Source organism: Thunnus thynnus, chromosome 23, assembly GCF_963924715.1.
Source record: "Thunnus thynnus chromosome 23, fThuThy2.1, whole genome shotgun sequence".
NCBI classification, from domain to species: Eukaryota; Metazoa; Chordata; class Actinopteri; order Scombriformes; family Scombridae; genus Thunnus; species Thunnus thynnus.
In genome coordinates, this window is record NC_089539.1 from 19,711,257 (window position 1) to 19,725,780 (window position 14,524).

Sequence of the window (14,524 nt, forward strand, 5' to 3'; positions counted from 1 at the left end):
CTCTAATTCTGCAGTTATGTTTCTCCAGCAGCAGGTAGTCGTTGCCGAAAGGTAGCCGGTTGTGTGTGTCAGTCAACGCTGATGGAGATGCGGATTGGCTTGTTTTAGCCCGCGGGGCTCCAGGCCCCTCCTCCCTATCGGAGTCCTGCCTGTTCTGCGCTTGTTGCAGTGAGCGCCGAGGGTTTGTGCGCTCTCCGGTTACGCGTATGAAGTTGTGGACAAGAGGAGATCGAAGACATCCAGCCACTTAGAGAAGGAGGAAAGTAAAAGGCTCACTTCTGTCGTTTCACTCATTTATGTTTTTTCATGCGGGGAATATACAGTTAAGCCCTCGGACAGCGGCTGAACACCGAAAACACCAAAACGAGTTTGTGGCATTTAATTGAGAGACCAAGCATACCCAACAGTATGCGGTGCAGTTATGGCAGGCAATGGTAAGACAGTCGTGAGGACGCTGGAGGATTTAACGCTTGATTCTGGTTATGGTGGAGCCGCGGACTCGGTCAGATCGTCCAGCGTGTCGCTGTGCTGCTCCGACACGCATCAGTCCTTTCCGCATGGGGGCAACTGCTGGCATCTGACGGAATCCATGCATAGCAGACAGAACAGTTTGGACACAGTCAACACCGTCCTGGCGGAGGACACGGAGATACTGGAGTGCTCGGGTCAGTGCGCCAAGCTGCCCGAGCTGGAGGACGTGCCATGGAGCCTCGGCGAGGTGGAGGGCGCACTGAGGAAAGACGAGGAGCTGATGGTAGGCAACCCGCCACCCGAGGTCCTGGCGCGGCTATCGGCTCTCATCAGCCGCGCGCTGGTGAGGGTGGCCCGGGAGGCGCAGCGGCTCAGCCTGCGCTACGCCAAGTGCACCAAGTATGAGATCCAGAGCGCCATCAAGGTGGTGCTCTCATGGACCATCTCCGTCAACTGCATCACGGCGGCTCTCAGCGCCCTTTCCCTCTACAACATGAGCACCGGGGACAAGTTCAGCCGAGGCAAGTCGGCGCGCTGCGGGCTGGTCTTCTCCGTCGGGAAGTTCTTCAGGTGGATGGTTGATAGTCGGGTGGCCCTCAGGATCCACGAACACGCTGCCATATACCTCTCCGCCTGCATGGAGAGTCTGTTCAGAGAGGTGTTCAGCCGCGTCCTGCGCAGCGCGCTGGTGGAGAGGGACAACGGGGTCCCCAAGTTTACGCTGGAGTCACTGGAGCAAGCCATCAACAACGACTCGGAGATCTGGGGTCTGCTGCAGCCCTACCAGCATCTCATATGTGGCAAGAATTCAAGTGGTAAGAAAAGTTAAAAAAAAAAGAACATATAACATGCCAATCATTGGTTATTTGTTGAAATATGATTCAATGAAACATAATTGGACTCTGAACCACTGGTGGTCCGTGCTGGGGGCTTATTTGTGTATTCAGTCAACACTCCCCATCCACTGTAAAATCCACTATGTAATCCATATAATCATAATCAGTCGTTTCCCCTTAAGACAAGTAGGCTACCACTTATATCTGATGGGTGTCCTCTGTTCTAAGAAATATCTAGAAACAAGTGGCTGTATCATGACTTAGTGGTGACTCACTTGGGAGCAATGAAGCTTGATTCAATAAAACTGGATTTAATCAAAAACAAATATCTCCCTTTCAAGTTTTAGCCTATTTATTTGTTTGGAGGACAATACAAGTTTAAATCCGAATACGTGATCGATGAGCTACTTTTTGCAGTGCGTAAAGTGATAATCTGCTTGGTGAACCGTGTTGGAAAAGGACTATTAACGGTGTAATTATGCCGGGGAACAACCACTGCTTCTCTAGCTCGTGTAATTGCACTCCAAACAAAAGGACTTGACAGTTTCTTGAATATTTATTACTCTCAGTTTAGACCTCAAGGCCCACCTCTGAAACAGGAGCTTCCTATCTTGGTTATGACAGCCCCCCCTCCCACCCCCCACCAGCAGCAGCAGCAGCAGCAGCAACAGTCAGAATAGGTATTTATGGTCTAAAAAGATCAAACAAGCTCAAACTTCTAATTCTTTGAAGCTGTTGTGTTCTCAGACTTTAATTAGAGACAATAATGTTAATGTTAATGATTGTTTTTGATTCAGTAGTTCATCCAATCAGAGACTCTCGGAGGTGCGTGGTGTGCAGAGATGTTATGTGTGTCGTGATGTTGCAGAAACAGGATTTGTGTTTATATTGTGTGCTGGCCTTGTTGGTAATGCTATTACTGTCTCACTGCAGAAGGTGTAAGCTGTCAGTGTGGGTTGGCCCTCTTATCCAAAGCCCTGAATGAGCTGGCTGAAACTATAAAGCAGAAGGGACTTGAAATGCTATTCTTTAACCGAGTGCCAAACTGGTCTGTGCAATATTGACCAAAAAAAAAAAATCCTTGGTTATTGCAGCTCTTTTGCTAATTGTTGCAGTGTGATTGTTTTCTGTCAGCACTTATAAGTGAACTTGATGGAGGTGGAGAGACAAAGATGTCGGCAGTGAGAGGAATTTTTCACGTGTGCAACCTGTCTTGTGGATGAGCCGTGCCTCCATAATAGCCCATCAGAGAAGGATTGTTCCAGAAGCTGTATGAAGAAAAATTGATCTGAAATGTCTCTCATAGGTTCCTGAGTCATATCAAATTCAATTTCATGGATGCAGGTTATTTTTCTAATGTAACAGGTTCTTCTCTATAATCCAAACCTTTTAGTCTTTGTCATGTACAACCCACACAACAACAACACAAACACACAAAAGAATAAGAACATAAAACTGAATCAGAGGTGCAACTATCATTATTTTCTTTATTGATTTATCTGTAGATTATTTTCTACATTAATTTAAAACGCTGAAAAGCAGAAAATCATCACATTTGAGAAGCTGGAATCAGGGAATGTTTGGTATTTGTGCTTGGAAAATACCTGAAATGATTGATCGGTTATTAAAATAGTGGCTGTTTAATTTGCTGCCGATTGACTAATTAGTTAATTTTGTTGCAGCTCTGATATGAATAACAAACTGGTCGAGGGACTCTCCGTCCCACCATTTAATCCCCTCATAAACCCTCTTATACGTCTTCATTCGACAATGCTGCACACAACTGCTTTGTCTTGAAAATGTAGCAGAGAAACAGGTACCACTCTGTAGACAAGATGCAGTGCCAAGCATGCATCCCCCTCCACTCCTACCCGCCGAACGCATCATTTCCTGCTGGTGCAGAGGAGGCTACAATTTGCACTCAGGCGCAACAGCATGATGTCACTCTGTGACAGTTATGAAGGCGAAAAATGTGACCTACTGTTTCTTATCAAACATTTCAAGATGCTGTAGTTGACAGCCTCGACCATGAACTGAAAAATATGAAAAATATCTTTCACACTGTAAATGTCAGACCTTTAAACATCATTCGCTCGTTTGTGTGTAATTTCTCCTTTTCACTGTGTTGTGTTGAGCCTCTGCAAACAAAGCTGATGCGAGTGAGAGGTGGGAGCAAGCAGGGTAACCTCTCTTGTGAGAGGCATGGTCTCCTGTCTAAAATTTTTACCTGGGAACAAAAGCGGTGCAGCACATAATGACTAAATCCATGTTGCTCTGCACTCCCACTTACCATACATGACAGCCTCTTTGCTCTGACTAATGAGCTGGAGTAAGTGGAAGCTTTTCTTTACATCCCTTTTTTTCAGTAATATACGCTGGTACATTCTGATTATATACATATATATATATAGGATTTCTAACATTTACCATTATAGGAAAAAGGACACTTTGTGTATATGAATTCAGAGTGCACAGATTCAAGCTTTTTATGTAGGTATCTTATGTATCTCTCATGGGGTTTTTGATGTGCTTACAAACACTAATTCTGAAAGTAGTAACACCTATAACATGCTTAACTGTCTACAGGTGGAGGGTTTGGTGGAGATGTTAAAAGACTGCTGTAGAAAGTAAAAATAAAAACAAAACGATGTGAGAATAGGAAGCTCTCATAACAAAATTCGAGTTATGAAAGAAAACAACTAACTGTAATTTCTTATTATGTCCCTCAAGTCACGTAAAGCAGGAGGCAGGCCTCATGACTGAAAGAGGAAATAGCTCGCTGTGATGTTTTCATCAACAAGTCCACCTACCAAATTGACAAAATACAGTAGGTTGATTTAATTGGCAGCAAAACAACCTATATGACCAATACAGAAACAATTCATATAAGTGTTTTCTGATCTGCCACCTCTAAATGTAGGTAATTAAATCAACTTGTTCAAAGTAAAGGATCAGGGAAATATTGTAGTCACATGGTCAAATAACTAAGAGGAGAAAAGATTCAAACCACAGTCTTCTCTGTCAGAGTCACATGCTTTGTTTATTCAACTTTGTTTTTGTGGTGCCTTTGATTCTGAGAGAAAACGATCATTTTTGCATGATCACAAGATGCCGCTCATAGGAAAATGTAAAAATTGGTCTTGGCTTTTTCTCTGGTGAGGAATTTTCACACAGCTCTTACATCCAGGGGTTAATGTTCCAAACTTACACTAAAGTTTTCTGGAGTTATTTTTTTTTAATGTAACTGCTAAAGCTAAAGCAAACCAAGTTATCGTAGTTATCCAACCTTAAACCTGCAATAGTGTTATCTTTTGGCCACTTGGGGGCAGCAAAAACAAGCTGTAAACCCAACATTGACACATTATCACCTTTTATGTTGATATGCAAACGTCTTAGTAAGCAGTTGTTTATTTCACGTCTCTCAGGGAGTTTTTAGAGAGAAGTTGTGGGTGCCGTAAAACCAAAACAGTGAGTTGAAACATGCTATAAAGCTTCATAGAGCTGATGGGAACTGCAAAGTCAGTACTTTCACATACAAGCAGTCAGTATAAAAGTATTGATTATAGCTGCTTTAAGCCAAACCTTAACTCTATCCTAAGCTGCAATTTTATCATATTATGCCAGTCGTACATACATGGTGCAAATCAGGTGGTCTAACCTTTCATGTAATATTGTACAAATATTGTATGCAGAAATGCTACAGGTGAATATCTGAATCTGTATGTATAGCTTTCAACAAGGATTCCCCATGTTGGACTCTCTCTTCTCAGTCACGTTAAACCATCAAATGACAAGTGACGTCAGAAACAAACAGCATGGTCATCAGCTTCCAAACCTGCCGGGGTGGCTGTTAAATTTGGAATCCCGAATGACTTGATTGTATCTGATGATGTCTGTCATTTGCCGTGACCTTCCCCAAGGAACTGATCCAACCTCCGCGGGACAGATGACACAACATAATGGAATTGCATAGCTCGCTATAGTCGGTCTATTAAATTAGCAGCGGGGCGTCTGTTCTCCCTCCTTCTTCTCTCTCTGTCTTTCACACCATATTTTATTGTGTTTTCTGCTAGGAGGCGGGCTCGGTGCTTGCATATTTATTTTCCACTGTGGTTTTTAATAAGCTCAACTCATAACCACATGATTCTGGCAAAGCCTTTGTTGTCCATTCTGTTATTATTTTTCCGCCTGTCCTTCTCATCCTTGGGGTGGACTCACAGAGGAGCTGACAGATTGCTGTCATTCTGGTGGGGATGCAAACACCCGAGCAGGCAAGGTTGTGATGGATTTTTATGTCATAGTAATTTCATAAGACCAAAGGCTGCACCCACACCCCTCCACACACCACACCGGCTCATTTTCGGGGAAAGACATCAGTAATTGTGAAGTTATTTCAGGTTGTTTTCAGGGGCTGAGATGTATTTTATGAGCTGCATCCGTTTCTAGTTTTCTCTTCATGTTACCGGCTTGTAAAAATATTGACTTTCATTTCATATGCTTCGCTAGTAGGAATTCCAATAACACCTATAACTCTGCCCTGGGCAACAGGGATGAGCCCAAAATTTTGTGGTTTTATTACTTCCATGTCATTGGAGCGTGGATCCCCTTTCCATTTTGAGAAAGTAGGTGAAAGCACTGGGTCAGGATGAGATAATGAGAGAAGTGTGAGAGCAGTGAATGCTTAATGTTGTGAGGGAGGAAAAGAGCGGGAGGAGAAACCAGACTGGAGTGTCAGCTGGAATGAGGTGGTGGTGAGGGGGCATTGGCGCAGGTCCCTCAGAGATATAATTACCATGCAGCTCTCTTTAATTAACACTTGTGCTTATCTGGTAGTCATTAAGATTAGGAATTAGCGACGGGAAACACCAGGGAAATGGAGAGAACAAAGATTATAATTCTTCTCATTCATCTTTAATACCCGTTGTGCAGGTTCACGTCAGCATGATTCATCTGATTGGTCTGCGTGGTTGCAGATAAAATGTCTTCTAGAAATTCAGACCTGTGGACTGTCACAGCCATGGCTCCTTATTGAACAGTTGGACAAAGTAAGTTGTTGCGTCACTCGTCCTTGATGGCGACGTGTTTCTACAGTCTCAGCACAGAAGTCTACATGGCTGATCAGAAAAACTACATCAAACAACTTCTCAGAGATTCCTGCAGGATTACATAGTTTTGAAGGAATGTCAGGATGTTAATGATGTTGGATGTGAGTACATTTGAGTGTTTATGTCATCAAAAAAGGACAATGGTTAGACCTCGGATGTCACTATGATTTATATCCCAACTGATAATTGATTTTTGAGGCTGATAACAATATCAATATTTGAGAATTTCAATAATCTGATAACAACATATTGGCCGATATTCATTTTTTAAACATTTTTCTTTAAACAAGCATGGTAGTGCTAGCTCAATGTACCATATTTATAGTTTCTGTAATGCAATATATTGATATTTATCAGTTGATAGATTGCTACCAATACGGAAACAATGTTGGCTGATATAGATCTCACAGCCTGGCAGATTTATTGGTCAGACACTAATATGAATGCAGATTTTTTTTAGTATAATTGCAGATGCAGTTCATCTTTCTCTGACCAACTGCCTGAAAAACATCCAAATCAATGTCTACCAACAACAATGAAAATGTAAAATCAAAAATGGGAACATAGCATTGTGCACATGATTTTAAAAGTAGAATTAATGTGTATTTCAGGTATAGTAATATTCAATAAATATTAAAATGCTAAAATATAATGTGCGTACAGTAGAAATAGGGCATAAAAGGCAGAGCAGAATGAAAGATTGTGGATACAACGACACTACACCCTAAATTCAGCCAGCTAGCTAACACTAGCTAGCTAAAATTAAAAATGGACATTCAAAAGGGGCTTTCTTGTGACCCTAAGTCTACTCTTGCAGACCAGATTTGGAGGAAAGTGAGGAAATAGTTGGTGTAGAAATTCATCAAAAAGTGAAGTAAAATCAGCCCAGTTCAGAGGTAGACATCAGCTACTAGTCAAGCTAACAGCTCAGTGGCTAATGTTAGCATTCACAGTCCAATACAGTCCAATAAGTTAAATCTTTTTTAAACACCTACTGGCATGTGCTGTATTAGTTCACTGGCATACATAACCTTGGTTTGTACGTTTGATGTATTTATATTACATTCAAGACACAGAGCAATGCTTATCTGCTTCTGAAAGATAAATCCCTGGTGATCTTTTAAAACCCAGAGAGGTATTTAAAAACACCTACAGTAGGTTTAAAGTATTTCCAGAAGACACCTCTGACCATTTGGATTAAAAAACATACTCTCTCTGCAGCACACTAATGAGACATTTTAACCTCTTTCCCCAGTTTTGAAACTATTTCCTCACCCAAAAAAAGATGTTGGGCGTAACTGACAGATCACTTTGGTCTTTTTGTATTTTCCCTCCAATGGAAAGCATTAATATAGATACTATACCTGATAATAAAACACTTTAATTGTGGTTCTGTGTGGTAAAAATCAAATGAGTGGGTAATTTACATCTGATTTACAAAAAAGTTTTTCTGCAACTTGTTTCTCACACATCTGGGTTTTCCTGTATTTGTAGGCGTGTGTGTTATCAATATTGTGGCCGTCGCGTCGAATAGTTGCTCAATAACAGCTGTGATAAGACAGCAGTGCACAGAAGGGGACGTTTCTTTGACTTTCTGTGTTGGTTCTCAGATAACATTGTAAGGAAGTAAAAGAAAGGACGTCCCATGTGTGTAGTAGTTTTCTCTTTCTCTGTATTTTTCACACTCTGCTCAAGACCATGTTGAAAGACATGCAGTCACTGTTGTGTGTAATCATCTCCATCTGTTGACCTTTGACCTGTGCTACAGGAGTGATGTCGGTACAACAGGTGTCTGATTGTTACTGGAGTTAGCCGTGTTTGATGAGTTCTTTGTGAACTCACGCCTCAGCGGGTAGGGAAGAATTCAATGGAAACAATACTGCGGTGTCAAATTGACCTAATTGTACATACAAAGTTTAGCAAATACACAGCACGAAGACGCCAGCGCGGTGAGATGAGACACATCCTGAAAGTCTGAGACTCACTGGGGCTCTTTTGATGTCGACACAACTTGTGACAGCAGCTGTCAGAACATACTGTGTTATTTGATGTCATCTGTCAGGACTACAAAAAAAAAATGAATTCTCTACTGATAGGGTTGTGATGCAACATATAGTTTTAACTAAAGTAATAATTTCCTGTTTTTTACTCTGTAGTTTTCAAATACATGTTTGCACCTTTATTTTTTATATGTGAGGAGAGTCATAGTGTTAAAGGATAATGTCAACCACCACATGCACTGAAGAGTCAGTTCACTCAAATGATTAAAACAGATTTTCAAAGGTTTGGTTTCACTTTTAATTGCAGATCAAACGGAATTTTTGTCTTCCCCTTCTTATGCACTTCAATATTTTAGTAGTATATGAAACTTGTTGGTCAGTCCGATACTTTGGTCAAGACTGAAATATCTCAGCAACTACTGGAAGGATTGTCATAAAATTTTGTGCTGACAGTCAAGGTTCCCAGACGATGAATCATACAGACTTTGGTGATCCCCTTACTTTTCCTCTGAAGCCACCATGATGGTTTTTAGTGAAATGCCTCAACATATATTGAATGGATTGCCATTAGATTTGGTACAGACATAAGTGTTCTTATGATAATGTTAAGTGACTGTGGTAATCTTGTTACTTTTCATCTAGCGCCAAGTCAAAATTGGAATTTCTCCAATATTTTGGTGATGAAATACCTGAAAAACTAATGTCACTCCCATCAGTCTCAGTTGTAGTTTGTTTTCAGTGCAAATTAGCAAATGTCACCATGCTAACACACTAAACCAAAGTGGCTGAAGATTGTAAGTAAGTAAATTTTATTTCTGTTGCGCCTTTCAAAACCAGTTACAAGGTGTGTCACAAAATGCAATACCATAAAATATGGGTGCAATTTCAGCGTACATATTTCCACATAGAGAAATAGAAGTTGCTGTTAAGTTTTTCAAAAGCTATTTTGAACATCACAACTGAACCCGCACCGTGGCGGCATCAGAAATCTCAGAAACTGATATTTCAAAACCTTGGTATCCAACAAAAAACTATCTGCATGACTAGGGATAAGTTGAAAGATAACTTTTTGTATTTTGGGAGAATTGAAAACTATGTAAAAAAAATGTCTAAGCTAAAATAAATTACAGGCTAGGCCCTAAATCACACAGCTCAAACATATCTGAAATACAGCATAAGTGAAAAGAAAGTGATTTACAATCAAATGTGTGACTTTGTTGAGCTGCTGTGACGCTGAATCATGTAGTTGGTGATGCTGTGAGGTAAAATCTGTCAGATTGCATCTGCGGGGAAAACCACTTTCTATCCTGTCAGCTATACTGTATGTTTTCCTTCCTGTGAGGTGGCTGTACATTTCTGTTATCACCCCATACACTCTTGTTGCACTCAGCCTGTTTTTCTGTTTTCACTGATGATTCTTTTGATCACACCTTAAGAACAAACATTTTTTTTCATGCTCTGTAGCTCACAAAGCTCTTCTTTGTGCTTTAGAAAGCGCTAATCCTTGAGAATTTCTTTTTCGAACAATAAAACCTAGCCTGGTTTGAGTTGTCCCTGACATTTCTTAACAGTCAGCCACTAACATCAAAACTAGGAAAACATTACCATGACTGAAGCTATTGAGCAGTTTTGAGAGTCAGATGTTACTATATGAGTACGAGTTGACTGATTGTGAAATATTTGGCGTTCTGTAACACTGATGTCATTCATGGACGGGGAATCAGGATGTTGGTGTAAAAAACACATCCTCATTTACTGAGTCAGAGGTTGTGTCTGTATTTCTGGGACTTTTCATGATTGCTTTTTTTAACATGTGCTCAGTACATAGGCGGTATCGCTTTAACTGTGTTTATCTCATGCTATCAAAAAGGGGAATTTCTTAAGGTGAAACCAACATGACCTCACAGATTTAGCATTAAAAAAGCATTAGGTAGGCAGGCCCTCATTGTAAGATTTGATTAGAAGAAAAGAAAAAAAATCACCCTCTTGAGTTAAATGTTTCATCAAAGCAGTTGTTAGGAAACATATATGTAAAGTTGGATGCAATCATATCACTTCAACAATGTATTCAAGCTTGGTTTGGTTACTCATTGCAACCCACCCCTTGTGCTACTGAATTATGCAAGCGGGCAGATGACTTACATTGTTCCAGTACCGTGTGAGTTGTTTTTTAAAAGCAGCAGGCATCAATCACAGCTTCCCCTTATGCTTATTATCCTCCTGTGCTATTATTACATGCATTTACCACACACACTCCTGGAGTTAAAGTTGTTTATATGTGAGCAGAAATACATTCAAATCACAAACAAAATGTATCAAACAGATCTCTAAATGCAGCGTCACATTTGTATTGTTCTGAGTGCTCTGTGCAGACTATGTGTGCAGTTATTGATGTCTGCCTCACTGTTGACTGTACTTCAAAATGAATAAAAGTGACAGATGTATATCTCTCCACTGGCTTCTTTCCTCCAGACTATTTCTGCTCTCGCCTCCCTTTTTACACTTCAAGTCGAACTGAAATTTGAATTCCCCTCACTTTTTGTGTAAGAAAATACACTATAATGACAGTGTGGTTGTTGTGCGTATTTTTCCATTTTGCAAAACGGGATAAAACTATTTTTTGACATATTTTTTTAGGAGCAGTGTTAAAGCTTCAACCCTCTGGAAGGGTGTTTCCCATGGCAACAGTTGACTGACATCTGAGTTGCTAGGAGACATGCACTACTGATCGAACAATGCCAAAGCCCTGTATATGTGAATGTACAACTGGACGATATATTAAATAAATTCCATCAATATCAATTTTTGTTTTTTTCATAAAATTCAAGTGCAAAATGTTGACATCTCTAAAGTCGAGTCATTCAAAAGTGCACAAAAAGGTCAAGAAGTAACATAGATGATAACCGGCTATGTTAGCTGCTTTGAGTCACGACTGTACTGCAAACTGTCATCGTCAGTCAGAATCAAAAATTCACAACCCCAAGAGAAAACTAATGTAACTAATGTCCCTGCAAAAAGTATAAATGATAGTCCATCTTTTAGGAAATGTCAATTATGACTAAATAATTGCACAAGTCAAAACAAAAAACAGCGATACATGTAAAGATTTCTTAGCAATAATCTCTTTTTTTGCAACATAAAGGATGAGGCTGGTGATTTTCTATATTTCTCTTTTTGTCAACAAATCTCATGTGCAGAGCCAAACCATTAATGAATTGATCCTACTTCCTACCTGGCCTCTGGCTGCAGTATTTGCAGCCGTAGTTTGTTTAGAAACGGCTCCAAAGACTAATAACAGTGATCTCATTTTCAGTCTCTGGAGAGTAGTTCTGTGTACGGCAGACGCCACTGAGCATGTGCGGGAATGTGTTTTTAATAGTTTTTGGACAACAACGGAGGTCTACAGCACAGAGGAATAAGATCAGGCTTCGGACACACACACACAATACTTCTAAGTAGGATGACTTCATTGTTGGTTTGGCTCCGAACATGAGATTTGTTGACAATAAGAAAAATATAGAAAGTTGTCAGCCATATCCATTTAACATTTATTGGGTAGTTTTCCAATGCACATTGTAGATGTGACATCCATTCTTCTTCAAAACACATGCGGTAGGAAAAACAAATCTCACCCTCCCTCTCTAGCCCACCTTCCCCCCTGCTGTACAAATCTGTCCTTTCATTCTGAAAGTTGGCACTTCTTCTCTACTGGTTTCCTGTAAATTTTATGAGAACTTCCTACGCAAACAGGAAGTCTTTTATGTGCCTCTTCTTTACCCTGTGCACAAAGTCTTTTATATGTTTCCTTGCGGTGGCTCAGTGTCTTCAGTGGCCCTCGGTTTGTTTGTACCTTTTGTGTTGGCGCCTTCCTGTTGGTTTGGTCACATTTTTGTTCAATGTGATAGTTAGCCGATGTCTCCCGACAGCCTTGATAAGCAAAGATTACTCAAAACTCTGACATGATTACTTGGCTTCCATTCGTCTGTCCGTCGTGTTCTAGCAGCAGTGATTAAAGGCTTTGCGAGAATCAACAAGAAAGGCTTTTTGACAGTGCTTTTCCTGCTTGCATGTCAACACTTAGACAGGAACCGATTCAGAGTAGAACTGCACTTTTTCCTTTTCATGTATTGTCATTTTGAACTTCACTGTGGCCTCAACCAGAAGGCAATAACCTTTTTTGTTTACTTTCTTTTGGCTGTAATTCAAGCGTGGAGGAGCTGCAGTAGGTTGGTTTTAAGGGATCAAAACAGATTAGGAGCTGAATGTTAGCATTTCTGCTAGTTGGATGATTTCATACAAAACACCTCACAGATGATTTCCCTCAGCTGGTGGACAGCAGTGGTGGATCTCCTTTACGCAGTTTTATCCATAGGCTTACTAAGAACACATACTTTGTCCACATGCATTGAATTATATAATACGTGTGTCATACCTTAAAATTATGTACCGAGAGAAGCTTCTCAGTATACAGTACAGTTAAGTCTCCTCTTCAAGATTGCAGACAGAAAGCAGAGATACCAGATGTTTGAATGAATATGGTGGTTTTCACTATTTTACAACAACTTTTATGGTATGTAGTGCTGTATCTTCCTGTCCTGATCTCTGTCAGACCAACTTCTTTGTTGATCTGGCTGAAATCACAACAGTTGTGTTGAAACAAAGCATTAATAATTCGATTTGATTACTGACAATTTTAATAGTCGCTTAATTTGAAACATTTCCTGGTTTCTGCATCTCAAATGTTTTTCTCTAACAGTATCATGTAACAAAATAATCTAAGCTCAAAGGTCGATTTCCTAGCATTTTGGAGCTTTCTATTGCTGTTTTCATTCAGCAGGTGAGGAATTTGCCTAATGAAGACAATGAGAGGCTGTTAAAAGCTTTAGTTGAAATGCCAGTAAATGTACCTTTGAGCTTAGATTTTTTGTTACATATAAATATCTTTGTTTTCAGCTTGGTCAGACTAAAGAAGGAATTTCAACTTGTGTCTGACATTTTCACATTTTTTTTTAGGCCTGAGCTAAATATTATCATCTATTGACATACAGTGAAATCATATTGTGACAATATGATTATATCATTTTACAAAATGATCTTATTTAATTCAGTGGTTCCCAGGAAATTGTAAATAAAAAGCAATTTACACATAAGACCAGAGCTGCAACGATTAGTCAGCTCATCAAATAGTTGATTGCCAGAAAATTAATCTGCAGATGTTTTTATAATCGATTCCAGCTTCTTTAAAGTGAATATTTTGTGATTTCTTTAGTCCACTATGATGGTAAATTGGATATCTTTGGGTTATAGACTGTTGATTGAGCCAAAACAAAACATTGATAGACATTTTTCACCATTTTCTTATATTTCATAGTCCAAATGACTAAAATCCACAGATAAAATAATATAAATAATTGTTTGTTGCAGCCCTATATGAAAATATTAATATCATGATATTCATTTCAAACATATCACTCAGCTATAAGCGAATAGTTTACATGAGATTCTAATTTTTATGTTTTGTGATTGCATGGTTACGCCCACTTGCCATCGGGAAGTGGAAAGGGAGAGTAGAGAGTAAATGTTGCACTGGTCATTAAAGTGAACACAGATAAATAGAGCCTGCTGCACATGGTGCGTGTCCCTGAGCCACGGGGTTTTACTGTGTTGTGTTGTGTTGTATCCTGACCGGACAGGCGGCTACTGCATGCCATTACGGCATTTAATTAATGAGGGCTGAGTGTGGGATCAGTTTCTGGCTGTTCCCAGGTGGTGATGGGAAATTAGGCTCCTTGCTCTAGGGAGAACCATCTGGTGCCACAGTGACACGAAACAGGCCAATGATAGGGATACCTAGCATTCTGGGTAATGGAGTCTAGGGAAATACCCTTGGTGATTAAGACCCACACTTGTATGAAACTTGGAAAGCAATCTCCCTCCCCTGCTCTGCTTTGTTTGCCGACTCTACCACTTAATCCTGTCTTGACAAGTGCAATCGCCGGCTCACACAGCCCACAATAACAAAAGGAACACCTTTTTTTTTGTTTCTTTTAAAGCTGTTACATAAGCCGCTTCTCAATGAGCAGTCATTGAGAAACAACGACAGTGACAAACA

The 14,524-nt window shown here is 40.1% G+C and overlaps 1 protein-coding gene across 1 annotated transcript in view; it reads left to right on the forward strand.

The window, feature by feature from the left end:
- The window catches only part of LOC137175722 (ankyrin repeat and BTB/POZ domain-containing protein 3-A), a 199,405-nt gene continuing 184,881 nt past the window's right edge, over positions 1–14,524 (forward strand). The window contains exon 1 of the mRNA XM_067581550.1: positions 1–1,286. Within this exon, the coding sequence (XP_067437651.1) occupies positions 422–1,286 (865 nt within the window). The 5' untranslated portion in view covers positions 1–421. The remainder of the gene's footprint in view (positions 1,287–14,524) is intronic.